This window comes from Heloderma suspectum, chromosome 3 (assembly GCF_057233095.1).
Source record: "Heloderma suspectum isolate Gila_16-S chromosome 3, 16-S_ref, whole genome shotgun sequence".
NCBI classification, from domain to species: Eukaryota; Metazoa; Chordata; class Lepidosauria; order Squamata; family Helodermatidae; genus Heloderma; species Heloderma suspectum.
In genome coordinates this window covers 311,965,746-311,993,223 of record NC_139460.1, presented here as the reverse complement: position 1 = coordinate 311,993,223, position 27,478 = coordinate 311,965,746, and the positions used below count along the sequence as shown (strand labels likewise).

Here is a 27,478-nt window from a genome sequence, read left to right as displayed (position 1 = left end):
GGGCGAACAGGGTGGGCAGTCAGACGGGGTTTGGTGTGCGGGGCGAGCAACGGCCATTTCACCCATCCCTATGGGGATGGCAATGCTCATGGACTCTTGTGACAATCCACATGGGAAGCCTAGAATGCTGAATCAGTAGTGACTGCATTGCCACAGTCAAGCACTATTCCATCCCCACCCACGTCCAAATAGTTGTGTTTGATTTCTTCTAAGTAGGGATGAGAGAACCAGAATTACTAAAGCTCACTAAAAGTCCCTGAACTTTACTTCAAAGTTTGGTTTGGCTTGCTCCTGGTATCATTTGCAATCTGTTTTTCATTTGTTCAAATCAAGAAAGTGTGCATTTTTCCATAGTTGTGCATTCTTAAGTGCACATTTTGTAGGGGTCTATGAACCCCACTCAGCAATCCGCCAAGGGGTGTTTGCTTGGGGGGGAGGCGATCCATCCCTCCCCCCCGGAATCCTCCCCAGCTGGCTCCGCTCCGTGGCAAGTCTGCAGAGCCAGCGGCTGCAGCCGGCCGCAACCAAACTTCTGGCTGCTGCTGGGCTGCATCCGCAAATGGCGGCTGGCATAGCAGCCGCCATTAGTGTCCCTGCCTTAGGCCATGATAGGCTACGTAAGTATTTACGTAGCCTATCACGAAAACATAGGGATGTACGAAAGTCACTTGCCTTTTCGTGAATTCTGTTCATGGGGGGGGAGGTGCTCTGTCCCTCCCCCTGGAATCCTCGACGGCTGGCTCTGCTCCGCGGCAGCTCCACGGAGCAGCCGGCCAGGGCCATACGCAGCCGGATTTCTGGCCATGGACTGGCTGGTGCGGATGCAAATGGCGGCTGCCGTAGCGGCTGCCATTTGCATCCAGCCAGGCAGCTGTGATAGGCTCTGTAAGAATTTACGTAGCCTATCACGGCTCCCCCCCCCAAAAAAAAACGCAGTGTACGCAAATGGCGGCAGCTACGGCGGCCGCCATTTGCGTTCTGTATTTTTCGCCAATTTATCTTACATAAATATTTATGTAAGATAAAACAGCGAAAAAAAGGGAATGCAAATGGCAGCCTCCATAGCTGCCGCCATTTGGTACGCTGCATTTTTGGGGGGGATGAGCCGTGATAGGCTACATAAATTCTTACGTAGCCTATCACGGCTGCAAGGAGAGCAATGGCGGTGGCAGCAGCCCAGCCATGGCTAGCCAGGAGACCAGCCGCTGGAGCCACCGCCACCGCTGCCAGAGCTGCCGCCGGAACCACCGCTGCCGCCGAATCCGCCGCATCCGCCCCAGGTAAGTGCCGACCTGGGGGGAATCTGCGGGGGGGCAGGAGGCAGGCCGTTCTGCCATGGATTTCAGGGGGCCGAATGCCTGTGCATTCGGCCTCACTGAAATCCATGGCGGAATTCTCCACCATCCCTACGAAAACAGCAGGGATGCAAATGGTGTAGCAGGAGCCATTTGCATCCCTGCCTTTTGCAATGATAGGCTACGTAAATACTTACATAGCCTATCATGGCCTAAGGCAGGGACGCAAATGGCGCCTGTTATGCCAGACACCATTTGCATCTGCAGACGAGGATGAGGCAGCTGAGGACAGACTGGATGGCTGATGACCAGGTAAGGTCCATCCGGGGGGGATTCTGCAGGGTGGTGGTGGGGTAATCCATTCTGCCATGGACTTCAGGGGGCCGGATTCTAAAGAATCTGGCATCACTGGAGTCCGTGGTGGAATTCTCTGCCATCCCTAATATTTTGCAAATGTGAATGCAAATCCAGGAATTTGCAAACATTTTTTTACAGAACATGCTTCCATTCATGTTTGCATTCAGGATCGTGAATGGGGCATTTTTAGAGATTTGCAACCTGAAATGAAATTCTCATACATCCTTAGATCTAAGCCTTTTATCCCACCAACCAGCTGAATTCCAAGCCCTTGTGAAAGCTATCAACAATTAAAATAACAAACATAAACTATAGTAATATAATAGTTTATATCCAATATTAGTCTAACTTAAGTCCCATTGATTTCATAGGAATAACATTGGTTACAACCTAATGAAACATATAAAACCTCAACAGACAAACCAGCAAGCCAATCAACATGATCTCTCCATCAACAAACACTGATGAAAAGAACATAAAAATCCATCTGTCAGATCTGAAGTCTTCCAAAACAGGAAGGATTTCAGCCCTCCTGAAAGTTCTCATGAGCTAATCAGAGGAGCTTTCCCATAGGTTGGGCAGTCCAAATGAAAGGTGACACCATCATCAGATCCTGCTACTCATGGCCTCACCACAGAGAGCAATCATATCCAAGTAGATACTCCTCCCTAAAGCTGAAAATGTCCTGATGGTAGAGATCATATACAGAATAAGGTGCTTCTTCATGTCTCTTGGGCCCAAACTCTTTGGACTATGACTCCCATCATCCTATACCAGCATGGCCAGTGGGTGGGGATTATGAGAGTTGTAGTCCAAATCATATGGAGAGTACCAGTGTAGAGAAGGATGGTTTGGTGCTTTAAAGGTGAGACTGAGCACTTTCAAGTGGGCTATCTACTAAAAGGTTTAGTCATCAGAAGCTGGGGTTGGTCCCCAGATTCACCCAGTAAGCACCCAGTAGATGTTTGTTTTGACCTGAAAACAAACAAACAAACAAAAAGAACACATATAAGAAGTGGAAGGAAGGCCAAGCAACAAAGGAAGAGTACAGGCAGGTAGCACAGAATTGCAGGGATGGCATCAGGAAAGCTCAAGCTGAGAACGAGCTGAGGTTAGTAAGGGATGCTCAAAGCAACAAAAAGGCTTTCTTCAGATACATGTATAGTAAAAGGTAGAGGAATGAAATGGTGGTTCAACTATTAAATAAGGATGGCAAAATGATAACAGTCTTCTCCCAAAAGAGGCTGACGAGGCAGGATTGCAGCTTGAGATCAATAGGCATGTGGTCAAGGAACACCTAATTACTTTGAATGAGTTCAAATCTCCAGGGCCAGATGAACTGCACCCTAGAGTAATAAAGGAACTGGCAGAAGAACTCTCAGAACCGCTGTCTATTCTCTTTGAGAAATCATGGAAGACGGGTGAAGTGCCAGATAGGGATGTCAGAGAATTTCTCCACGAATCTCTGGGAGGCCGAATGCCAATGCATTCAGCCCCCTGAAATTGGTGGAGAAACAGTCCCCCCCGCCCCCCCCCAGGATGGGACTTACCTCGTGCAAATGTCCCTCGCGGCGTGTCCAGGTGGTGGTGCGGCAGCGGTGTGGCGGCGGCGGCTGGTCTTCTGACTGGCTGCCGCTGCTGCCATTTCCAAGTAAAAAAAAACAAAAACGTGATAGGCTACGTAAAGATTTACGTAGCCTATCACGGCTAGATTTTCAAAAAACACCGTGATAGGCTACATAAATCTTTACGTAGCCTATCACGGCTGACTTTGGGAAAAAAAAAAAAGCGCATACGCAAATGGTGGCGCCCATGGGTGCCGCCATTTGCGTTCCTTATTTGGGCACGGGTAGTCTACGTAAAGATTTATGTAGACTACGGCAAAAATAAGGGCAACCCATGGGCGCCGCCATTTGCATACGCACTTCTTTTCTTTTTCCAAAGCCAGCCGTGATAGGCTATGTAAAGATTTACGTAGCCTATCACATTTTTTTTTTACTTTACTTTTTTCTTTCACGGCCAGAGAGGCGGGGCACTCCTCCCTGGCCAGAATTTTGGCGGGGAGGGGCGGGGCGCCTCCCCACCCGCCAAGAATTTCGGGGGGAGAAACGGAGTGCCTCCCCCCCCCCGAAAAAAGCTGCAGGACCAGGTAAGGGACTTTCGTCCATCCCTAGTGCCAGATGACTGGAGGAGGGCTAATGTTGTCCCTAACTTCAAAAAGGGCAAAAAGGAGGAACCTGGGAACTACAGACCAGTCTGACATCAATCCCTGGGAAAATTCTGGAGCAGATGATAAAGCCATCCATATGTAAGCCCCTTGAAAACAATGCAGTGATTACTCGAAGCCAACATGGATTTGCCAAGAACAAATCCTGCCAGATGAATCTGATCTCATTTTTTGATCAGGTCACCTCCCTTGTCGACTGTGGGAATGCTGTAGACATAATATACCTTGACTTCAGCAAAGCTTTCGACAAAGTGCCCCATGATATCCTGATGAGCAAGCTAGCTCAAAGTGGGCTAGATGAAACAACGATCCGGTGGATCCACAGTTGGCTACAGAATCAGACTCAAAGAGTGCTTATCAATGGGATCTTCTCAAACTGGGTGGGGAGAGGTAACAAGTGGGGAACTGCAGGGCTCAGTGCTGGGCCCAGTGCTCGTCAACATCTTTATTAATGACTTGGATGAGGAGGTACAGGGAATGCTGATCAAATTTGCAGATGACACAAAAGTGGGAGGAATAGCTAATACCCTGGAAGACAGAAACAGAATTCAAAGTGATCTTGATAGGTTGGAGTGCTGGGCAGAAAAGAACAGAATGAAATTTAATAGGGATAAATGCCATGTTCTGCACCGAGGAAAAAGAAACCAAATGCACAGTTACAAGATGCACAATACTTGGCTCAACAATACCACAAGTGAGAAGGATCTTGGAATTGTTGTCGATCACAAGCTGAATATGAGCCAACAATATGATGTGGCTGCAAAAAAGGCAAAGGCTATTTTGGGTTGCATTTATAATAGCATAGCTTCCAAATCCTGTGAAGTTCCCCCTTACTCAGCACTGGTTAGGCCTCATCTGGAGTACTGTGTTCATTTCTTGGCACCACACTTTAAGAAGGATGCAGACAAACTGGAGAGGGTTCAGGGGAGGGCAACAAAGATGATCAAGGGACTGAAAACAAAGCCCTGTGAGGAGAGACTGAAATAACTGGGCATGTTTAGCCTGAGGGGAGATATGATAGCGCTCTTCAAGTACTTGAAAGGTTGTCACAGAGAGGAAGGCCAGGATCTCTTCTTGATCATCCCAGTGTGCAGGACACAGAATACTAAGCTCCAGTTACAGGAAGCCAGATTCTGGCTGAACATCAGGAAAAACTTCCTGACTGTTACGGCAATACAGCAATGGAACCAATTACCTAGGGAGGTAGTGGGCTCTCCCACACTGGAGGCATTCAAGATGAAGCTGGACAGCCATCTGTCAGGGCTTCTCTGACTTGGATTCCTGCACTAAGCAGGGGGTTGGACTCAATGGTCTTATTGTTGTTGTTGTTCAGTCGTTCAGTCGTGTCCGACTCTTCATGACCCCATGGACCATAACACGCCAGGCCTTCCTGTCCTGCGCTCTCTCCTGCAGCGTACTCAAGTCCATATTCATTGCATCAGTGATGCTATCTAGCCATCTCATCCTCTGCCGTCCCCTTCTCCTTTTGCCTTCAGACTTTCCCAGCATCAGGGTCTTTTCCAGGCAGTTTTCTCTTTGCATTAGGTGGCCAAAATATTTCAGCTTCACCTTCAGTATCTGTCCTTCCAATGAGCAGTCAGGGTTGATTTCCTTTAGGATGGACTGATTTGACCTCCTTGCAGTCCAGGGGACTCGTAAGAGTCTTCTCCAGCACCACAGTTCGAAAGCATCAGTTCTTCGGCGCTCAGCCTTCCTTATAGTCCAGCTCTCACAGCCATACATATGTCATAGCCTTACGTTACTACTGGGAAACAATGGTCTTATAGGCTCCTTCGAACCCTACTATTATCTGATTCTATGATTCTAGTTGAGCAAGGATTTGAACCCAGGTCTAAGTCCAATGCTCTAACTGCTCCACTCCCCACATACTCTTCATGCCAAAGCTAGCTGTCACCAGAAGAATCCAGTGTTTGTGTGGCAACTCTCTCGCTGAGACTGATGTAGTGAATGGCCATATACCTTTTGCTTCCATGTGGAGTGCTTGTCACACAGACACCCTTCCAGCCAACAGCCCTGAACATCATAACCAGGATTTTCTTTTAGCAGAATACTTTGAAAAAGATATTTGAAAAGATACTGTCACTCTTTGAATCTGTTTTATGTTATGTTATAACCGTGTTGGTTTTATATCGAGTTTGTTACCTGCCCAGATTTCTCATATTTCGAAAAAGTTATAAGTAGTTTGAGACATCCAGCCGTGAGTCTGCCTGGCTCTCTTCCACCAGGCCTAGGAAGGTGGGGCCCTAACTGAGTCCAGCTTAGGGCTGTCCATTGCTGGGAAATCTCTGCTTCTTTTTTGGCTCGATGGAGTTCCGCGACATGTACAACTCACTTTGCATTTCTGAGCTGAGCTGTGGGCTGTTCCCCAAACTCTGGGAATTTCTTTGCAAATTGGTGGGGCAGGAGCCCCTTAGCAATGTGCATAAATCATGGCCAAATTTGCACAAATTACACAAATCCAGCTGTATTTTGTGCAAATTCGACCATGACTACGCAAAATCGCCTAGGAAATCCCATTGAACTCCACTCCCCAAATTGATTTATCTGACTTCCCTACTCTAGCTACAGTGGCTGTTCTTGATGCTAAAGATGCTTAGAGATCATCAGGGGAGGGTCTTGCTTAGGCTTTGTGGTTGGGGTAACCTTTAGCTTTAGATGAGATAAATTATTTTTATTTCTGTTGACATTGTTTTGTGTTTCACTTTTGTTATTAGTGGATTGTTTAATGTTGGTGTATATTTACTGTGAGATCTTTAGCCTATTTGTATGATTATTTAAATGCTGTTACAACTTGCAATTGTTAGTTATATGGAAACTTTTGTGTATTTAATGTATTTTTCTTGATGGTGCTGTAAGCCACTTTGAGCATGGTTTTACCATGGAAAAGCAGCATACAAATAAAATAATGATGGTGATGAAATATAAATGATACAATGAATTAAATAATAAAAATAGATGACAGGGGAAAAAGATGCGTCTTCTTTTGGGGTAACTGAAGCCACAGATCCCTACACATGCCCTTTAGATTAGTGAATACACAGCTCTGGAACAAAAGTTACATAGAGCAGCTGTTCAGTGACAGAAGAAATGAGCATTGGACCACAAGCCTGTCATAAACATTGCACTCTTAATCAGAGAACATCTGCTTTTCCATTTCTTTTATGACAACCTCTGCCTGATATTTAATCTGAAACAGAATGATTTTCCTAATAGGTGCAACAGTGTTTTAAAATGGAAAACCCTCCTTGCTAAAAATAAAGGATGCCAAGTACAGACATTTCAATTAACACAACCATTTCTTATAAAGTTGGGTTGCGGGGGAGAGAGAAAGAGAGAGAATCACTCCAGCATTTGGCAAATCCAGAGATTGCTCTGCATTTGTGAAATTTAATTATTGGCAAATTAGTAGTGCAGATGCCAACACACAACGGGTTCCAAGCTCCCGCTATTCAATTTGAGCTTTTCATTTAGGCGGATAATGAAAGCACATGCAAAAAGACAACTCCTCTAAAAGGACCATGGTAGACAATAAGTTTGAAATTATGGGCATGTTACCACAGGTGCAATCTATCCCTTCCTGGGTGTTCATCTTTCATCCCCACATGCATGGGAGCAGATACACATCTACCTTTCCCTTGTGTTGGTAGTGCGCTGCAATGCTAGCACTTGACTATGACAGTGAATGGGAGACCCACCTAACAAAGAGGGACACAATGGCTCAGCTCCCCCTGGGTAACTTAGAGAACAATCCTATGTCCCTCTAGACACTGTCTAGCAGGCCATAGGATATGCTTATTTCTGGGAACTGACCTCAGAGCCCATGCTCCAAGGTCGGTTCCCGGAAATCAGACTGCCCCTCTCATCCATGCTGCCTCCAAGGCACTGCGGAGAAGCCCTGTCCTCCGCGCTCCCCAAAGGTGCGCAGAGCGGGAGGGGTTCCAGGGTGGGAGGGCAGAGCTGCGCATATGACACATCCAATATGTCGTACAGCAGCTTCCTCTCCCGGCCAGCCCCCTGCCACTAGACAGCTGAAAATGGCTGCCTAGCGAAAAAGAGCAAGGCAGGAGAGGTGCGGAGGGAATGATCCCTCCGTGCCTCTTCTGCCTTGCTTTGGATAGGTGGTCTCCTCCAAGTTCGGAGGCGGCCGCTTATCTAGTTAGGATTGCACCCTTAGATGCTAGAGGCCTGGGAAGGAGCAGGCTACAGTGACGTTTCAATGATATCCTAAACACACCATCCGAGGAACCACTCAGGGAAGCTATTTGCATAGACATTGCATATTGAGTCCGACCATTGGCCCATGTACTCATTGTTACCTACACTGACTGTCAGTGGGTCTCCAAGGTTTCAAACAAGAGTCTTACCAGTCCTACCTGTAGGGATGGCAGAATGACTGATGTTTGAGATCCTCCACATTCTCCAAACATCAGCTCACCGGTCATCTCATGCCCAATTACCCTTTGCATTTGTGATTGCTGCACACTCTGTGCAAACTGGAAAATTGTGCGAATTCAGCCATGATCAAACATGAAATTTGAGCAACTTTCCCCTGTTTGATTTGTGCACATTTCCTAAATTTATGCAAATTTCATCCATAAATAAGTTGGGCTTATTCAGTCTACAGGGAAAATTTGTGCAAATTATGAAATTCACATCAATTTAGGAAATTTACATCAATTTAGGAAATTCACATCAATTTAGGAGATTTGTGTCAATTTAGGAGATTTGTGCAAATCAAATGAGAGCACATCTTCAGCAATTTACAAACATTTTCAAAAGACATGTGGTCATGCTGGTGCTCACATTTGCAGTTGAGAACATGGCATGCTCACACGTTCTGCGAGTGAAATCAAAACTCTCATACTTCCCTACCTACCTTCCCTACCTACCTGGAGATACTAAATACTGAACCTGAGATGAGAGATATACAAGAATTTAATTTCAGCTCATTTAATGTCAGAACTTTCCCTGTTTGCAACCCTGGATTGAACACAAGTGCATTATTCAGGGAAAGCTTGCATATTCCCGAGCTTGCAATTCCGTTTGCAAAATGCAGTCATCAGAGAAATGCACACTTTAAAAATGTGCATTTGGGGAGGGGGAACAGCACATTTTCATGCTTTAGCAAGTGGGGGAAAGTACACATTTGGGTGCAGACTTTTTAAAAAAAGTGCTCCTAAATGTGTACTTTCCCCATTCTAACAACCAAAGAAAGGCTCACCTTCAGGAAGGGGGGTAGACTGAGCTTCATGGTAGAACTCAGAGAACGTCCAGGAGCTCAAGCTTCACTGATCCATCCATCACCACCTGGTACATTTTGCATGCAAAACATGGGCTCTACCATTGTGGTATGGCCCTTCCCCTAGACAAGCATGGGAATAGCTATGGGTGTGGTGGCGGTCATACTGATTAGGTGACATATAAACATGGGGAGGTGCTTTGCTTTCTGTGAAAGGATTAGGGATGGTGGAGAATTTCTCCACGAATCTTCGGGAGGCCGAGCACTGACGTATTCAGCCCCCCAAAAGTGATAGGGAAATTCTCTGCCGGCCCCCCGCCCCCCCCGGGATGGGACTTCCCTTCGGTGAATGTCCCTCTCGGCGGCGGGTCCCGGCGGCGTTTCGGCAGCGTTTCGGCGGGGGTGGGGGCGGCGGCCGGTCTCCCGACCGGCTGCCGCCGCCGCTATTACAAAATAAAAAAGTACAGTAAAAAAACACACACACACACCCGTGATAGGCTACGTGACGATTTACATAGCCTATCACGGCTAGATTTCCAAAGTCAGCTGTGATAGGCTACGTAAATCGTCACATAGCCTATCACGGGTGACTTTGGGGGGGAAAAAAATGCGTACGCAAATGGCGGCACCCCCTGGGCGCCGCCATTTGCATTCCTTATTTGGACAGGGGTAGTCTATGTAAAGATTTACATAGACTACGGCAAAAATAAGGGGACGCTATTTGCGTTGCCCTTATTTTCGCCGTAGTCTACATAAATCTTTACGTAGACTAGACGTGCCAAAATAAGGAACGCAAATGGCGGTCCCCATGGGAGCCGCCATTTGCGTACGCGCTTTTTTTTTTCCCCCAAAGTCACCTGTGATAGACTACATGACGATTTACGTAGCCTATCACGGCTGACTTTGGAAATCTAGCCGTGATAGGCTACGCAAATCGTTACGTAGCCTATCACGGGTGTGTGTTTTTGTTTTGTTTTTTACTTCTTTTTTTTGCAGCCAGGGAGATGGGGCGCTCCTCTCCAGCCTGAATTTCGCCGGCAAGGGATGGGGTGCCTCCCCCCCAGCCTAAGTTTCGGCCGGGCGAGGCAGGGCGCCTCCCCCCCTCGCCTGAACTTCGGGGGGAGAACCGAAGCGCCTCCCCCCCACCGCGAAGCAAGCTGCGGGACAAGGTAAGTCCCTTTCGTCCATCCCTAGAAAGGGTCATGTCTTGTCTGCATTCTACACTTTACTTTGTGATAATTTTTAATTATTATTTTAAACAGCCCTACATATCCTAACTAGGGACTGCTAAATTAATCACCACCACCATCAAAAAAGTTCTACCTGCCACAGCATCCATACGTTTTGATAGAAAATTGTACTGAACCCATTTACTATGATACTGTTGTTATTGTTGTTGTTGTTGTTGTTGTTGTTTTTACTCCCAACTCATTTCAGTTTCAGTTGGGGCCAAACCGAAGCATTAACCCTCTCCTAGTGTCATGGCCCCCAACCAGATGGTTGTTATTAATATTCTTGTTTTGTTTTGTTTTAAGTTCAGGGGATCGAATCACAGATCTCCTGATTCCATGTTTCCATTAGCCCTCAGAAATAGAAGTGAGGTTAAACAGACATTACAAACAAACAAACCAAACAAAGAAAAACCTTTTAAAGTATTAAACCCAAGATAGAAAAAAAATGTTTTTTGCTAGAAATGTTTGTTTCTTTTCTGCCTTTTCCCCTCTAATAATAATATTTTTTTTCCTAGGCAGGGAGCCTTTGCATATTTGTAATCTGTTGCATTTAATTTCAGAGACAACACACAAGCTATCCTTCAGAATAAAAGGGCAAAAGTCCACTTTGCACATCCCATGTTGCTGTGAATATTACAATTATGTTTCGATGTTAATCCTACTGCAGCAATTTCCTTGTTATGATTGTCTGCATAAAAATGCAGGCGACAGCATACATTTCCCTTTTCAATGGAACATGACATGCACTTCGAGGAACTGATGAGACCAAATACTTGGCAGAAACATCCGTATCTTTAAAAAGAAACAAACCAATAAGCCAGCAGCTTTTGACAGCTATTGACTTGATATGGAAGAATTTGCTGAGTGAAACCAGATTTTGCTTTCTGATTAGCCAATCCTAACTAGGTGATTTCATTTGCAATTACCTCTAATGCTGTCGAATCCTGGTATGAAAATTGCAGAGCTGGGACCCCGAGGTGGTTGATGAAATAATCAGAATCACCTTGCATTTGTACAGAACTGACATTGGATTCCATGCATTTCTCTTGCCCGAGACAGGTGTAGTTGTGTTTCTGAAACACACAACATTACATTCAAGTTTAGTTTTGGTAGTCGCATGTGCAACTAAATTAAGCGGATCAGAACTAAAGGAAATGTATGCTAAATGTCCTCAATCCAGCAACATCCACAAGTATTGCTTAAATATTAGAGTTGGGGCCAAACTAGATGTTTTGCTGCTGACCTGGGATGGGGGAGAGGCGAGCATGATTTGGAGGCCACCAGTGACAGTAGGTACTGTAGCGGTACCTCCCCCCCAAACTGCCACTTCTCCCCCACACTCCTGTCCCCCAGCTTCTTATTCCCAGCTATGGTTCTCAGACATTACTTGGATTGGAAAGAAATTGGAGAGGAGTACAGGGAGAAGCAATATGTGGGGTAACGATTATGCATCCCTTCCCCACCTGCTGCTTCCGCCCTCCAAATCCCACCCGCTTTCTGCCAGGTTTTTGGATGTTCACTACTAGGGATGTGTGAATCTACCTCCATTCAGGTTCTCTGGGTGCCCGCCCAGCCCCTGCCCCTCCTTGCCAATCCCTGGACCACACTCGAGCCCCTCCCATGCTCGGCGAGCAGAAAACGCTTACCCCAGCAGCCCCATCGAGCTCCATGGTTGCCATTTTTTTAAAAAAAAATAAAGGTGATCCCAAAAATGTGCATTTTGGTGCATGCACGAAAATGCACATTTTTTTTTGCAAAAGTGCAAATTATACATACACACACACATATGTATTTGCATAGGCAAAAATGTGCATTTTCCAACTGCACATATTTGCATATGAGAAAACGCACATTTTGTATGTGCATATTTGCATATGTGCAAAATTTATCATTTTTGCAAAAATGTGCATTTTTGTGCATTCACAAATATGAACATTTTTGCAATTGCCATTTTATTTTTTTCAAAAAATGCCAACTGTGGAGCTTGATGAGGCTGCCAGGTGAGAGCGGGCAGCTCACAAAGGGAGGGCAGGGAGGGAGCAGGAGCAAGGGCAGGGGCTTGGTGAGCAGGGCTCAGGGGTGAGGGCAGCGGTGGTTCTAATGGATTTGTGCATGGAATTGGGTACCCACACTATCCCTATTCACTACATTCCTAGTTTGGTATAAAACCTGAGATGGACCAGCCTGGAGCTGGCCCTGAACAGACCTTATGAAATCCTAATGGTAATAGAGGGTGCAATTTCTCCCCTTCAAGGTTCAGATTTCCCCCCTATCCGAGGTCAGAGACAACTCTCCGAACTTGGAGGGGGGAATTGGAGATCCGACCCCTCTCCCCCTCCTGCACCATCTGCCTCAGGAACACAACCTTGGAGAGAGGGAAAAGATGGTGTTCTGGTGGGTAGGGAGAGGAAGAGATTGGAGAGGCCAGGATATGAGGTATCCAGCCTCCTTCCTTTGCACTCCAAAATGCCATCCCTAGATGGACAAAAAAGCCCATCCAGCAAAAAATACAGGGTATGACATGGGGAGGTGAAGATTGCCTCTGCTGCTCCTCCCTCTCTGCATAGGATGATTGTATGCTTCCGACCTTGGGTATTTATGATCATCGAGAGCACAGTTGATAGGATTGTACCCTAAATGTGCAATCCTATCAACATGTACATCCTAAAATGTACATGTTGTGATCCAGACAGTAGTGAAGCTAGATCCTTCTTAAAGAGGACATTGTCAGAGATTTTGAAGTCTGGAGCTTAAGGGCTTGGGAATAGGGGCACCATAGGTCAATACAAAACAACCAGAAATGAAATACAAAGCTTGTATTTCAAAACTTACTACAATAAAATAACATTTTTTTGGTTTTTAAAATGCCAAGTGCTTATCAATAGTCCCAGTACATTTGCACTTATTGGACTGAGTGCAGGAAAACGGAAACATATTGCAGAGCTCTGATGGCAATCTGTAACCTTATTTATTTATTATGTTTATAGCCCACCTTTCCACCAAAAATGGCACTCAAGGCATTCGACATTGATAACATAGAGATTAAAAACAAAATCTTCATTAAAACATAACATAACAGCAAATCAATTAAAGACACAATTAAAAACACAACAATAAAAGATATAGACAAGATAAAGTCAGTTAAAACCCTTTCAGCAGCAGATCAGCTTACATGCCAAAGGTCTACCTAAATAATTTTTTTAAAAAATATTTACCTGCTAGTGGAAGGACAACAGAGAAAGACTCAACTCAGCTGCCCTCAGTAGAGAGTTTCAGAGCATGGGTGCGGCCACTGAGAAGGTCACCTCTCTCACATTCCCACCAAATGTGCCTCCTATGTAGGGATGTCTGTCACTTGGAAATCCAGCCCTTTGAGGGCTCAGTGGAGTTCCACTGCCTGCACAATGTGGCTTGCATTTGAGAGCCAAGTTTTCCCCAAACTCCAGGGACTTTCTGCAGTGTGTGTGGAATGGGTGCCTTCACCCATTCCAAGTCCCCCTGTTTATCCAATGTAAGGCAGGGAAGTTTACTGAGCCCTCGGTGGGCTGATACATGACTGGGACAGTTCTGTTTGGCTTCATGGGTCATCAAAACTTGTGCAGATCTGACACGTCAAATTAAGTTATGCAGTCAAATTCAGTAAATTGTTTGACACTAATTGCCTAGGTATATTTTGTCCCTTTCACCAGAATCCTAGTTCTTTGGGTCTAATTTATTTTCCCATCTTGAGCTTTCTTAACTCAGAGTTTTTCAACACTTCAGGAAGATATTTAACAGCTTCACAATGTGTGCCAGTTCAGAAATGTGGATTAAAAAACTTCAACAAACACTCATTCCTGTTATACAAACATGCAGATGGAGCAGAGAAAGCAATCACTTAAGCAGTCACTGAAATAGCAGAACTATATGTTACTTCTTAGTAACATTGCAGTCCTTCACTAGATATAGTAATACATGGTGATACATGACAAGCCGCATGATTTCTAAACGCTGGCAGGCAGACAGGGAAGGATTTTTACCATTATTTTGTGTTTGATATACCATCAAGACCAGAATTCAACTTGTTGGTTGGCCTGACCACCTGCCATCTCCCTATATTTCAGAACACACACTATTATTCCTCAAGAATACCTGTATCTCTCATTATGAGGTGGTATAAGTAACCATGACAATAGCACTCCTCAACATTGAGGCACATTTCCCCCACACCCAACCCTATTGGGAAAGGAGGACACAGTCTCTGGGAGATGATGTCTCCCAGTCTGCTGAAATCCTGCTTCCTTGCTCTTGAGGTGAGCGTGGAGGTAGGCAGAAGTGGCACTGGCAGTGGCAGGGTTGGCAGAGGAGGGGGAAATTTGAGGTAGGCAGCAGAACTGGCAGGGTGGAGAAGGGAATCCTAAATATGTAAGATGGGAAAGGTGGGGAAGGTGGGGATAGAATAGAAGGAAGCACAAGGTTGTCTAACAGGCACACTTGGGGATCCTGGAAGATGACAATGCTCTTGTAGGCACCATGCAATTGCAATTTAGGTTTAATTTAAATTGCAATTTAGGCTGCAGTGCTATATACTTTTACTCAAGACTAAGTCCTATTGAACTCAGTGGGGCTAATTTCTGAGTAGACATGTATAAGATTGCACTGCACAACTTGAACACATCCAAAAAGCAGACCTTTAAATTTTGCTGCAGTACCCTTATTTGAATTCATCTGCCTCGTTCATTTCAAACATATGTCCACAATTGATGAGAACATTTGGAAAAGTACAAAATTAAAATATGCACAGATTTTCCTGAGAAAAGGGGGCGGGGGACAAAGCTCATAACCTGATATGAATTCAAGTTGGAATGTGCTTCGAGATGGAATTCGGAGAACTTTGGCAATCTTGTGGGTTCATGATTCACACATCCCTAACATCTCGTCGTGTGTGTGTGTGCGTGTGTGTGTGTATTCTGCATGGAATAAGTAATTCCAGTGGCAAGAAGTTGGGTTCTTAACATTAATTAATTTCCCAAAGCATTTAGCTCCTTTTTCAAGCCATTTTCTCTAGCTTTTGCTACTTTGCTACTCAACCTGCTGATTACTGTAATGCTGTCAGATTTTATCAGGCATACCGTATGGCATTTTTGTTTGCTACACTGAACAAGCCATCTTTTAAAGCACACACAGAGGGAACAGTAATGCTAGGGGAGTTCATTTCAATTAGATATTGCCACTTGCAATTCACCTCTTGTCAGCAATCTGGTCAGCTTCAAATACAGGTTCGGATCCTCAATCTATTTTTCAGTAACAGGCTACATTAATGCATCATTATACAGTGGTTACAGTATTCATCAGGGCTGCACATTTTAATAGGTTTAATGATCAATAGAATAATCAACTAAAGCCCGGTTGATTAACCAGTGAGGGGCAGTTTTAATAATTGTGGGAACATTTTATTCAGTGGGGCTGAGAGTTAGACTCGATGAGTTTTAAAGGTTATTTTGGTGCTGGTTTGTACTTATAATGGGGAATTAAAAAAAGAAAGAAAAAATATTCAAGTGAACCTTTCTTCCTAACAATGAAGGAGAGTTTTATGTTACAAACATGCATGTTCTTTCTTTTGTATATGGGGAACAGCAGCACACACCACATGTCTTCAAACTCAATGTTTATTTATTACAGCTTACAGAAAGCCAGAGCAAAACTCTTTCACTAGTAGATGAGCACAAACAACTTGAACAAATGCAACTTTGGGCCAATCTACATTGTGCCCGCCATCACAATGAATTCGGTGTCCCATAGGGTTAAACGCTCTCACATTAAAACGTGATTATTCAAACTCACCCATTTTTCCTGCTGCAGTGCTTCATTGAATGCGCAAGCTCGGTTCACACTCGAGCGCTGTGCTGTTTTCCTGTGCACGCTTGTCTGATCTCGGAAGCTAAGCGGGGTCAGCCCCGGTCAGTAGTTGGATGGGCGACCGCCTGGGAATCAGGCTTCCTGCATTGAGCAGGCGGTTGTTCTAAGGGATGTATGAAAGTCACTTACCTTTTCGCGGATGTGATTCGTGGTGGGGGGAGGTGCTCCGTCCCTCCCCCCAGAATCCTTGATGTGGGGGGAGGTAATCCGGTCCTCCCCCCCGGAATCCTGCCCGGCCGGCTCTGCTCCGCGGCGGCTCCGCGGAGCAGCCGGCTAGGGCCAGCCGAAGCCAGAGTTCCGGCCATGGATGGTCTGCTGCGGACAAAAATGTCAGGCTGCCGTGATAAGCTACGTAAGTATTTACGTAGCCTATCATGGAAAGTAAAAACAAAAAAACAAAAAACCAGAGTGTGCAAATGGCGGCAGCTATGGAGGCTGCCATTTGCATTCCCTATTTTTCGCCGTTTTATCTTACGTAAATATTTACATAGGCTATTACAGCAAAAAAAAAGGGAACACAAATAGCGCCCACTGCACTATTTGCGTTCCCCTTTTTTTTCGCCATAATAGCCTACATAAATATTTACTTGGTTAAAAAAACCAAAAATAGGGAACGCAAATGGCGGCTGCCGTAGTAGCCGCCGCCACCATTTGTGTACACTGTTTTTTGTGTGTGTGTGTGTTTTGGCTTGCCATGATACACCATGTAAATACTTACGTAGCCTATCATGGCAAAGAGCAGGTCGACAATGGCGGCCACGGCAGCCGGTCGAAAGACCAGCTGCCGTCGCCACCAGAGCCAACGCCACCAGAACATCTGCCTCAGGTAAGCTTCATCCCGGGGGGGATTCTGTGGGGGGGCAGGGTGTGGGAGGCCATTCCGCCACGGGTTTCAGGGGGCTGAATGCCAGTGCATTCGGCCTCACTGAAATCCATGGCAGAATTCTCCGCCATCCCTAGTTGTTGTATCCCCTCAAATAAGACTAAGTTTAACCCCTCCTATCCTGCGCTCTGGATGTTTTTTTAAAAAATTCAGGCGTCATCCTCACAGAATCGGGGCTTCACCACATTTTTTTTTTCTAATTGAGGCATGATCTTCCAAGCTTCAACACTGTGAAACTTCATAACTTCAAAGCTTCAAAGATCATGCCTCAATTAGAAGAAGAAAAAAACACTGCAGAGAAGCCCCTATTCTGCGAGGATAATGCCTGAATTTTTTTTAAAAAATCCAGAGCGGGGGATAGGAGGGGGTAAAACTTAATCTCATTTGAAGGGATACAACAACTCCCTGCTCAGTGCAGGAAGCCTGATTCCCAGGCGGTCTCCCATCCAAGCACTGACTGGGACTGACCCCGCTTAGCTTCTGAAATCAGACAAGCGTGCACACATCCAGCCCTTTGCTTATTGCTGAGGAAACAGGGGCTGCTGAGGATAGGGATGTAGAAAATGACTTACCTGTTTCGTTTCGTGACATCTGCAGTGGGGGGAGGCGCTCTGTCCCTCCCCCATGAAATCCTCGCTGGCCGGCTCTGCTCTGCAGCGACTCCATGGAGCCACTGGCTGGAGCCACCCGCAGCAACCTCCGGCCGCAGCTGGTCTGCGCAGGGACACAAATGGCAGCCACCGTAGCCGCTGCCATTTGTGTCCCTTTTTTTTCGCCGTGATAGGCTATGTAAATATTTACGTAGCCTATCACGGCCTCCGCAGGGATGCAAATGGCGTCCCTGCATTAGCCGGGATAGGCTATGTAAGTATTTACGTAGCCTATCATGGGAAAATTCGTGAAGCGAATGGCAGCCACAGATGTGGCCGCCGACGCAGCGGCCAATCCCAAAGCACCATGAATGGCACTAGGTAGGTGCTCTGTTTCGCGCGCCTTTCTTGGGGGGGTGGGGCAGGGGGGCTTTGTTCCACCACGGATTTCAGGGGGCCGAATGCACTGGCATTCAGCCTCACTGAGATCCATGGCAGAATTCTCCGCCATCCCTAGCTGAGGAAGCTATGCAATTGTTAGCCGGAAGAAGACATGGGGCCATCGAGAGCTGTGATTGGACAGGAGGGAAATACAAACACCGCCGCATATGGACAGGTGGGGGAGGGGACTACAACTGGATATGGTAGCAAAGGCAGAAAATCAGAGCACATTAAGGGGAAATACTGGGATATTAGGCTATTGAAAGCAGGAGCACGGAAGTGGGAAATTCCAGTTCCAATTCGAGGCGGCTACTGCGTAGTGTAAAAGGTGGGCAGTGAAACCTCATTGGAAGTGAAAAAAGGCAGTAAGTGTAGATCCAGCCTTCTACAGTCACATCAGCACAAGGTTGCTCTGGCCGCTCAGGACGCTATGCTCCTATTGGCTTCTGCCCCAAAGTGAAAGCATTCCCTTCCATTCCTCCCACATAGGGATGGCCAAACTCACCCCCTTCCATACTGTGCACTGCTTGGCAGACCCTTGCTAGCCTCCCAACGCTGTTCCCCATGGGCATCAAGCTGCCAGGCAGTCCATGGGTGCCTGGAGAGCAACATGTGGCTGTCTGATCCCTTGCCAAGGTGCCATTTTGTGTAAAAATGGTGGCTCGGCCTTTTTTGTCAATCCCCATTTGCACAAACGGTGGCCGTAAAGCAGCCATTTACACAAGATTGCAGGCATACTCTTGGTCCATGTATGCCTGTCATCTTCAGTAAATGGCCCCTTTACAGCTGCCATTTGCACAAATGGGGATTTACGAAAAAGGTTGAGCCGCCATTTTTATGCAAAATGGCAGCTTGGCAGACCAGCGGGGACCACTGTGCTTGCCCAGTTCAGTGTGAGCCAAGTCGGGCAAGTGTGGCAGTCCACAGACTGGAGTCTGTGGGAGCCTAAGTGAGGGGAAGTCCATGCCATGAAACCAAACATGGCATCAAGTAATCTTTTAGGAACATGGGGACCTGCCTTCTTCTGAGTCAGACCATTGGTCCATCTAGCCCAGTACTGTCAACACTGGCTGGCAGCAGTGCCTCTCCGGTCATTCAGACAGGAATTTTCCAGCCCTACCTGGAGATGCTGGGCTCAAACCTGGGATCTTCTGCACGCAAAGCAGGTGCTCTGCCACTGAACTACAGCCTCTCCCTTAAATCTTACATTCTGCATTTAGGCCAGGCACGGGTAGGGGTGGACGAAAGTCACTTACCTTTTCTCGCAGCTTGTTCGCGGTGGGGGGGAGCACTTCGCTGCTCCCCCCGCGAAGTTCAGGCCGGGGGGGGGAGGCTTCCCTTCTCGCCCGGCCGAAATTCAGGCCGGGTGGGAGGCTTCCCGCCTCGCCCGGCCGCGAACACGAAAGTTAAAAAAAAAAACCACGTCCCCTGATAGGCTACGTGACGATTCACGTAGCCTATCACGGCTAGATCTGGAAAGTCAGCCGTGATAGGCTACGTGAATCGTCACGTAGCCTATCACGGGTGACTTTAAAAAAAAAAAAAAAAAGCGCGTATGCGAATGGCGGCCCCCATAGGGAGCCGCCATTCGCGTTCCTTATTTAGTTGCTGTAGTCTACGTAAATGTTTATTTATTTAAATTTTACAAATCTGAAAAAAAAAATAGAACATATTATACCACACTGATTAACATCTTGTAGGGCTAATAGGGGACATATTAAATTATGTTGGAGCAGGTATTAGCAACTAACCACAGTGGCCCGTGCCTAGGGATGGCGGAGAATTTCTCCCCGAAACTTCGGGGGGCAACGCTATTTGCATTGCCCTTATTTTCGCCGTAGTCTACGTAAAGATTTACGTAGACTACAGTGACCAAATAAGGAACGGGAATGGCGGCTCCCTATGGGGGCCACCATTATCCGTACACACTTTTTTTTTTTTTTTAAGTCACCCGGGATAGGCTACGTGACGATTCACGTAGCCTATCACGGCTGACTTTGCAAATCTAGCCGTGATAGGCTACGTGAATCGTCACGTAGCCTATCAGGGGACGTTTTTTTTTTTTCTTTCATTGCAATGGCGGGGGCGGCAGCTGGTCGAAAGACCTGCTGCTGCTCCCGCCCCGCTCGAACACCGGACGAACCGCCAGCCGGACCCGCCGCCGGGAGGGACATTCAGGGAAGGTAAGCCCCGTCCCGGGGGGGGCGGGGGGCGGGGGGGCGGAGGATTTCTCACCGAAACTTGTTCGGGGGGCCGAACACGTTGGCGCTCGGCCCCCCGAAGTTTCGGGGAGAAATTATCCGCCATCCCTAGGCACGGGCCACTGTGGTTAGTTGCTAATACCTGCTCCAACATAATTTAATATGTCCCCTATTAGCCCTACAAGATGTTAATCAGTGTGGTATAATATGTTCTATTTTTTTTTTTCAGATTTGTAAGGAAAGCAGGGGGAGACCCAGCAACAGAATTATGGCTGAATAGCAAGATGTATTATATCATCTGTCCTTAGATTTTGTATGCCATGACCCAGTTATCCAACTCTGAAGGCATGGGGATTGGAATTGGGCCCAACAAATCTGTGCAAGGTGCGAACTTTAAAGTTCATGAAAGACAGATCCTGAAGCTGAAGCTCAAATATTTTGGCCAGCTAATGCGAAGAGAAAACTCTCTGGAAAAGACCCTGATGCTGGGAAAGACCGAAGGCAAAAGGAGAAGGGGACAGCAGAGGATGAGATGGCTAGATAGCATCACTGATGCAATGACTATGGACTTGAGCACGCTCCGGGAGAGAGCGGAGGACAGGAAGGCCTGGCGTGCTATGGTCCATGGGGTCACGAAGAGTCGGACACGATTGAACGACTGAGCAACAACAACGGTTTCAGTGGGGCTAATAGGCTATCACGATGAGTGCCTGCATTTCTAACAGTGCAAACTTATACATGTCTAGTCAGAAGGAAGCCCCATTGCCTCCAATGGGACTTACTCCAAGGTAAGGGTATATAGGACTGCACCCTAAATTCACCACTACCCATCTCTAATATATATTCAATTTTTTTTTAATGTGGCATGTAAAGGCTGCCTTAAATGTAGGAGAAGGCAGGATAAAAATATATGAATAAATAATAATAAAAAATAAAATTATATGTATACTTCTCAATCAAAAATGTAACTTTTTAAAAAAATCTTTGGTTGGTGAAAAAAAAAATGCTGCTTACGTGTAACAAGATAAAGTATTTTATAATCCAGAAAATGAATTTCCAATACCAACAAGGGATATTTAAAATTTTATAATGTAATTATGTAGTGCTGAGCAGTATTTTTATTAAATAGAATCATCCCTCATGTAAGCAATATTGATGTATTTGTGACAGTCGTGTTCAAGATCAATAGTACTTGTATCTCAATGCTTAACTGCTTAGTTCAACTTTTATTGCTCTAAGTATCAGAATATAAATGGCCCTGTAAAGATACAAAGCTGAGAAGTACTGCTTAACTTTGGTTATAAAAGTAATCTAATATTTCAGTTCCAGCCAAATTTACACAGAAGTAAGCAATGGATTCACAAGGCAGATAAAAAGTTGGCTGGAAGGTGCTAGACAAGGTCTAACAGTGATGGAGAGGTGTACTGGACGTTATACCGTTAGTGTACACCCAAGAAAGTAGTGTTTGCAGGCCATCCAGAGACTTCTCCTGAAAAAAAAAAAAGGCCTTCTGGAGGTCTGATATAAATGGGAAAGCCGCCCAAATGAGCACCTTGGGAGTATTCACGGGCCACTGCCAGGCTGTATCCATGCGCTGGCACAATTTGTGTGAACCTGTACCTACCTTTGTGCAAGGGGCAGAACCTTCCAAGAACTGCAGTAAACCATAGCTTCCTGTTCCATCCAAACCAGGAAATCTTGGTCAATGGCTTCCAAACAAGTCATAGTATGATTGAAGCCTTGGTTTAAAGTTGACTTTCTTACCCTGGCTTATTTGGAAGTTATTAGCCATATTTCCCAGCTTGAACATAAAGGGAAGCTATGGTTAACTGCAGTTCCTGGGCTCTTTACTCACTTACATGGAAGGAGGATTGAAGTGGCTATGTGCAGGTGACTGAAACTCATGCATATTAGGCTTTTTCAGCCAAGATCATGATCATCTGAACTGGGCAGGTGTGGGTGCTGCACTTGTACCTTCTAATCACATAGACTGGCAGTGCAGGGGGGTGTTAGTCATCTCGATACATTTTTCACTCACCACTAGCAAGTATCATTATATTGGTGCAAAATGTCCGTGATTTGGGGGAGCAAAGTTTCTTGGTAACACATGGGGGCTAGCCAGTCAGCACTGTGAACTTGCTGGTAGGGATGGTGTGGGCACCCATCTTGGTCTGGGATTCTGGTGGAATCCTGCCAAGCCCCTGCCCCTGCTCCAGCTCCCCCCACCCCATGCTTGCCAAGCTGCCTTGCACTTACCCAGGCCCCAGCCACCTCTGCTGCAATCACCATGTTTTGAAAAAACAACAACATGGTGATCACAATACTGCACACATAGACTAATACACAAAATGGTGCTGTGAATCTTGCACTCATGGGTGATTCACGGTGCCCAAATGGCATATAAGTCTATGCGCATTTTTCACACATGTATGCAAAATGGTGCTATGAATCGCCCATATATGCAAGATTCCTGGTGCTATTTCGCATATGGGTACAGGACTGTGATCATCATGTTTTGAAAAAAAACATGGCAATCATGGCGGAGGCAGATGGGGCCCAGGTAACTGAGGGTGGCTTGATGAGCTGGTTTGGGGTTTGAGCGTGTGTCCAGGGATGTGTAAGATGGGGCAGGAGCTGGGTGGACACCCAGAGAACCCAGACCGGGGGGGGGGGGCACCCATCCATCCCTAATTGTTGGAAACTTGCAACTACCTAGAACAACTACCCAGCCCTGAGCTCAACCATTCTTGGAAGAAAATAGGTAGTTCTGAACTGAATGCAGTGCAAGAACTTCAGGCACGTATCTATATCTATATCTACATCTATATGTATATCTATCTATCTACCTATCTACCTATCTATATGCACTCGCGCACACATGAACACACACACACACATACATGTATGTATGTATGTGTGTGTGTGTGTGTATATATATATATATATATATATATATATAGGCCGCGGTGGCTCAGTGGTTAAGACGCTGAACTGCAGACTGGAAGGTCGGCAGGTCAGCAGTTCAAGACCCGAGTGCCGCGTGACGGAGTGAGCTCCCGTCTTCAGTCCCAGCTCCTGCCAACCTAGCAGTTCGAAAGCAAGAAATTGCAAGTAGATAAATAGGTACCACCTCAGTGGGAAAGGTAACAGCGTTCCGTGCACTTCGTTGTTCAGTCATGCTGGCCACATGACCATGGAAGCATCTTCGGACAGCGCTGGCTCTTCAGCTTAGAAACGGGGATGAGCACCGCACCCTAGAGTCGGACACGACTGGTTGGGGACACCTTTACCTTTTTATATATATATATTTGCCCCAAGTACAATGTTCTGTTCACTACCGCAAAGCTGTCTTCTGCAGCATCAAATTAGCACAACCAAACTCTGAAAACTTATCAGCTACTTTGATGAGATCCTCATCAGACTACTCGCCTCTCACTGTTGTAGGGATGTTGGAGGAATCTTCCTGAGGGGTGAAGTTCATTAAGCTTTCAGCAGCTTGGCCCTCTGTCCCCGCTAACCCATGAACTGACCCAAATCAATCTGTATGAGTCGGGTCAGCTTGCAGATTTCAGGTTCCACCCCCCTCTAAAATCACCGTTTATGCAAATTGAGGCCACAATTTGCATAAATGACAATTTTTGCAGGGGGGGCAAGAAATTTCCAGCTTCTGGGGAAAAGCCTGCACCTCAGCTCACAAATGCAAGCCAAGCTGAGTGCCCTTGGGAAATCTGTTGAGCCCCAAAAGGGCCAGATTTCCATGTGATGGCCAGCTCTACACTGTTGTCCTTCTCTGATTGCATCCATCTTGAGGTCTCTGTCCAGCCTTTAGCTTAGAGACTCCATCTTGCCTGAATGTAGACTCTTTGGCTTCAGATTCTAACAGCACTTCTGCCCTTGAACTATGGCACAAAACAATCTGAGAAGATGATTTTGCTGAACATATTCCTGCTATTCAAGGGGACATCTGCTCCCTTCCATCTCTGACTTTCCCCCACACGGTGAGGCCCATTTCACTCTCACATATAAAGAGATTCTGGATGAAGAATCATCTCTGGATGTGTCTACCTAATAACTTCAGATGTTCTTTTGCAAGCAGCTTCCAGGGAGCTCCTTTAGATTCCCCAGAGTATTAGTGCTAAAACATTAACAGATGGACTCTGTGCTTCTTGGTAGGCACATGGAGGGACAGAAGACTCCCCACCAACTCTGGAGTAGAAATGGGGTTAATCTACCACAACACAAGGCTGCCTTAGCATCTGTTTCTCCTGCAGATGGGAAAAGCTGGTGAGACAGTACACCCGCTGCCAAGTCATCTAGAAATATACATAGTTGTTTTGACTGACCCACAAATGGAAAATCATACTTTTCTAAGCAGAAGGATAGCTATTTTCTGGATTCCTTAGCATTGCAGCCAAAATAAAAATGTATGTGTTATGTTGCTACCATGTACCATCTTGGCTATAGAAGTGGCTTCTACATACTGCAAGATGTAAACTATCAGGGAAATGTCCTTAAACACCAATGGCACTAAATGTGTAATAACAGTAGATTTATAATAATTAGTGATGTTGCCAACCTTCATAATTACCCATTTTGGTATATGAATTTGGTCCATTCACAGTAAATGGCTGAATCAAGTGCAATTTCTTTCCAAAGCTCACCTCCAGCCCAGAATATAAAATGAGATTTTGAGTAGGGATGTGCAATTCAGCAAAAGTCAAGTTCATCGAACTTCTCTCAGTCCTACCTCAAAGCTAGTTTGGATTCATGTCTGTATCCGATTGAGAGCGCGTGCTCTCTCTCTGTGTGTGTTTTCCTCATGAAAATTAGTGTGTATTTTTATGCACATTTCCCCATAAGCATGTATCACTTATGCACATGTTTAAATGTACACATTTTTCTTCCACTGATTGAAGTGTTAGTGTGTACACATTTTTATGCACATTTTTCAAACAGATGCCCTTTTCAAAGACAATTTTTTTCCCCTGCCAATCACATCACAACACAAGCTCAGAAATGTATGGACTTCAACTGCAGAGTGCATTTGGGTCTGTGCTTGATTCTGAGAGTTCTGAATTGGGTACATTCTGATTAAAAGCAAAAGGAACTGAATTTGTCAAACATCCCTGTCTCTGTGTGTGCCGCTTTCTTTTGCTCTTAATGCTTCCCCAGGGACTCAACTCATCCAACACACTGCCTTCACTCCATCTCCTGCACTAGAATTCCCAAGAGACATTGCAAGAATGTGCACCCTGCCTGGAAAGGAAACACACATGCAGGAAACATTGTGGACCAATAAATAATTCTTAAAAATAACTGATTCTGGCCCCGACACAGTCTCCAATGACATTAGTAACTGCCAACCCAATTCCAAATTAAGCCAAGGAGAGTTTGTCCACCATAGTCATTTTTCCAGCCAGGACTCAGCCCCACAAACTGTAGAGTGGCATAATGGGGCATTTAGCTTTCTGTGAGAACACCTAGAAAGCCTCTGATCCTACACAGAATGACAGAGAAGCAAGACCCCATTTTTACATTACCAGGAATGGCAGGGGAGCTGCCACACCATTGCCAGTAATATCAAGAGGAAGTGATTCTGGATGGGATCAACAATTTGGTTTTGTCCTACACCAGCATCCCAGTGGGGTGGCTACACTTCACTGGCCCCCACAGTCCAAGGGTGTCCAACCTAGGCTACAACCCCATTAACATGAGGAGTCCCAGTCCCTTGTGTATAGGCAGGAGGAAGGGATAACTAGCGAGCTTTATAGGACTCTTCTTCAGGTTGGATATTAATTAAACAAAAATAGTGAAACAAAAAAACAAAAAACATCAACAGGAGGTGTTTGAGGGCATAGTAGGAAAGCCCTAGCTAGTGTAGGCCAGATGTAGTTTGAGAAATGTCAAAAATATAACTTCAGAATTAAAATGGAAACTTTTCTTTCATGACTCATGAGATGGGATGCATGGGAGGGGATGGGGCCCTTGTTACAAGTTTGCATCCCCCCACCATGATGCTTAGGCCCTACATGGAGGCACCAGTGCATACTATCATCATCTCCATGCAATACCTGCCATGTCACAAGCCTCTCATTGGCCTCATAAAGGCTCTGCCGCATCAGAACTGGGCTAATGCTTTTGATGGAAACACATTCACACATGCTCATCGTGGTGTGGAATCAACTGATAAGAAGTCAAAAGACATATGTATGAAACGTCCATGAGAAAGGAAAATCTGCTAAGATTTTTTTTTTTTATGTTTAAGGATGACCTAGCACTAACAGGATTATATTCTACAATGGAATATTCAGAAAATGTTAGACCCATATATCTGTTTACTCATTTGAGATGAAACACCTACTCCATGTCTAGGGATGGGTGAGAATTTTGTTAGCTCTTAAAGAAAAAGAAAAGAACTTCCCAAAATTTGCAAATTCTTTCCTAATCAGGGAAGGAAAGATCTGAAATTTCAAGAATTTCAGTACAGGAGAAAGCAAAACTGACAGGTTGGTCCACACAGGCAGAAAACGTCAGGGCTTAGCTCTTAAAGTCTGGGTGTGAATCCCCGTTTATTCAACAATGTTTGTGGTGCTGAACTAGGGTTACCACCTTTTTTTTCTGACAGGCTCCTCATCTTTAACAGCTGTATGAGAAAGGAAGGGTAATATGCTCTTCTCCATTATGGGAATAGCCGGGCTGGGAATTTGGCCTGTGCAGATGAGTGAAAATTTTGTTTGGTTCACTACTGAATTTAATAAGAATTTGCCATGATTTGCAAAATTGTTCATGAACAGGACAGAAAAAAAAACTTGATATGTTTTTTAAAAAAATAATGTGGAAGAAAACTAAAATGACAGATTTGTCTATCCCTATCTATGACAGTTCTACTTTACAGTCAATAAAAGGACTCTGCAGAATGTAACGCAAATGAAGACTATCAGAAAGGTATCCTATAAACCCACCTTACAGCCTAAGAAATGGACATATGAAGTTTGTTTTAATTCATTCCATAATTGCAGTACTATAATATAATAAACACCACTGGCTATTTATTTTAAATGAAGTTTATTTTTAGGATGAAATAATTCATTAGA

General features: G+C 45.4%; 1 protein-coding gene across 2 annotated transcripts in view; it reads right to left on the bottom strand.

Moving 5' to 3' along the window:
* The window catches only part of NAALADL2 (N-acetylated alpha-linked acidic dipeptidase like 2), a 1,211,675-nt gene that overhangs the window by 318,996 nt on the left and 865,201 nt on the right, over positions 1-27,478 (bottom strand). For both annotated transcript variants that reach the window (XM_084847509.1, XM_084847508.1), the window contains exon 10: positions 11,298-11,444. In XM_084847509.1, the coding sequence (XP_084703635.1) occupies positions 11,298-11,444 (147 nt within the window). The remainder of the gene's footprint in view (positions 1-11,297; positions 11,445-27,478) is intronic.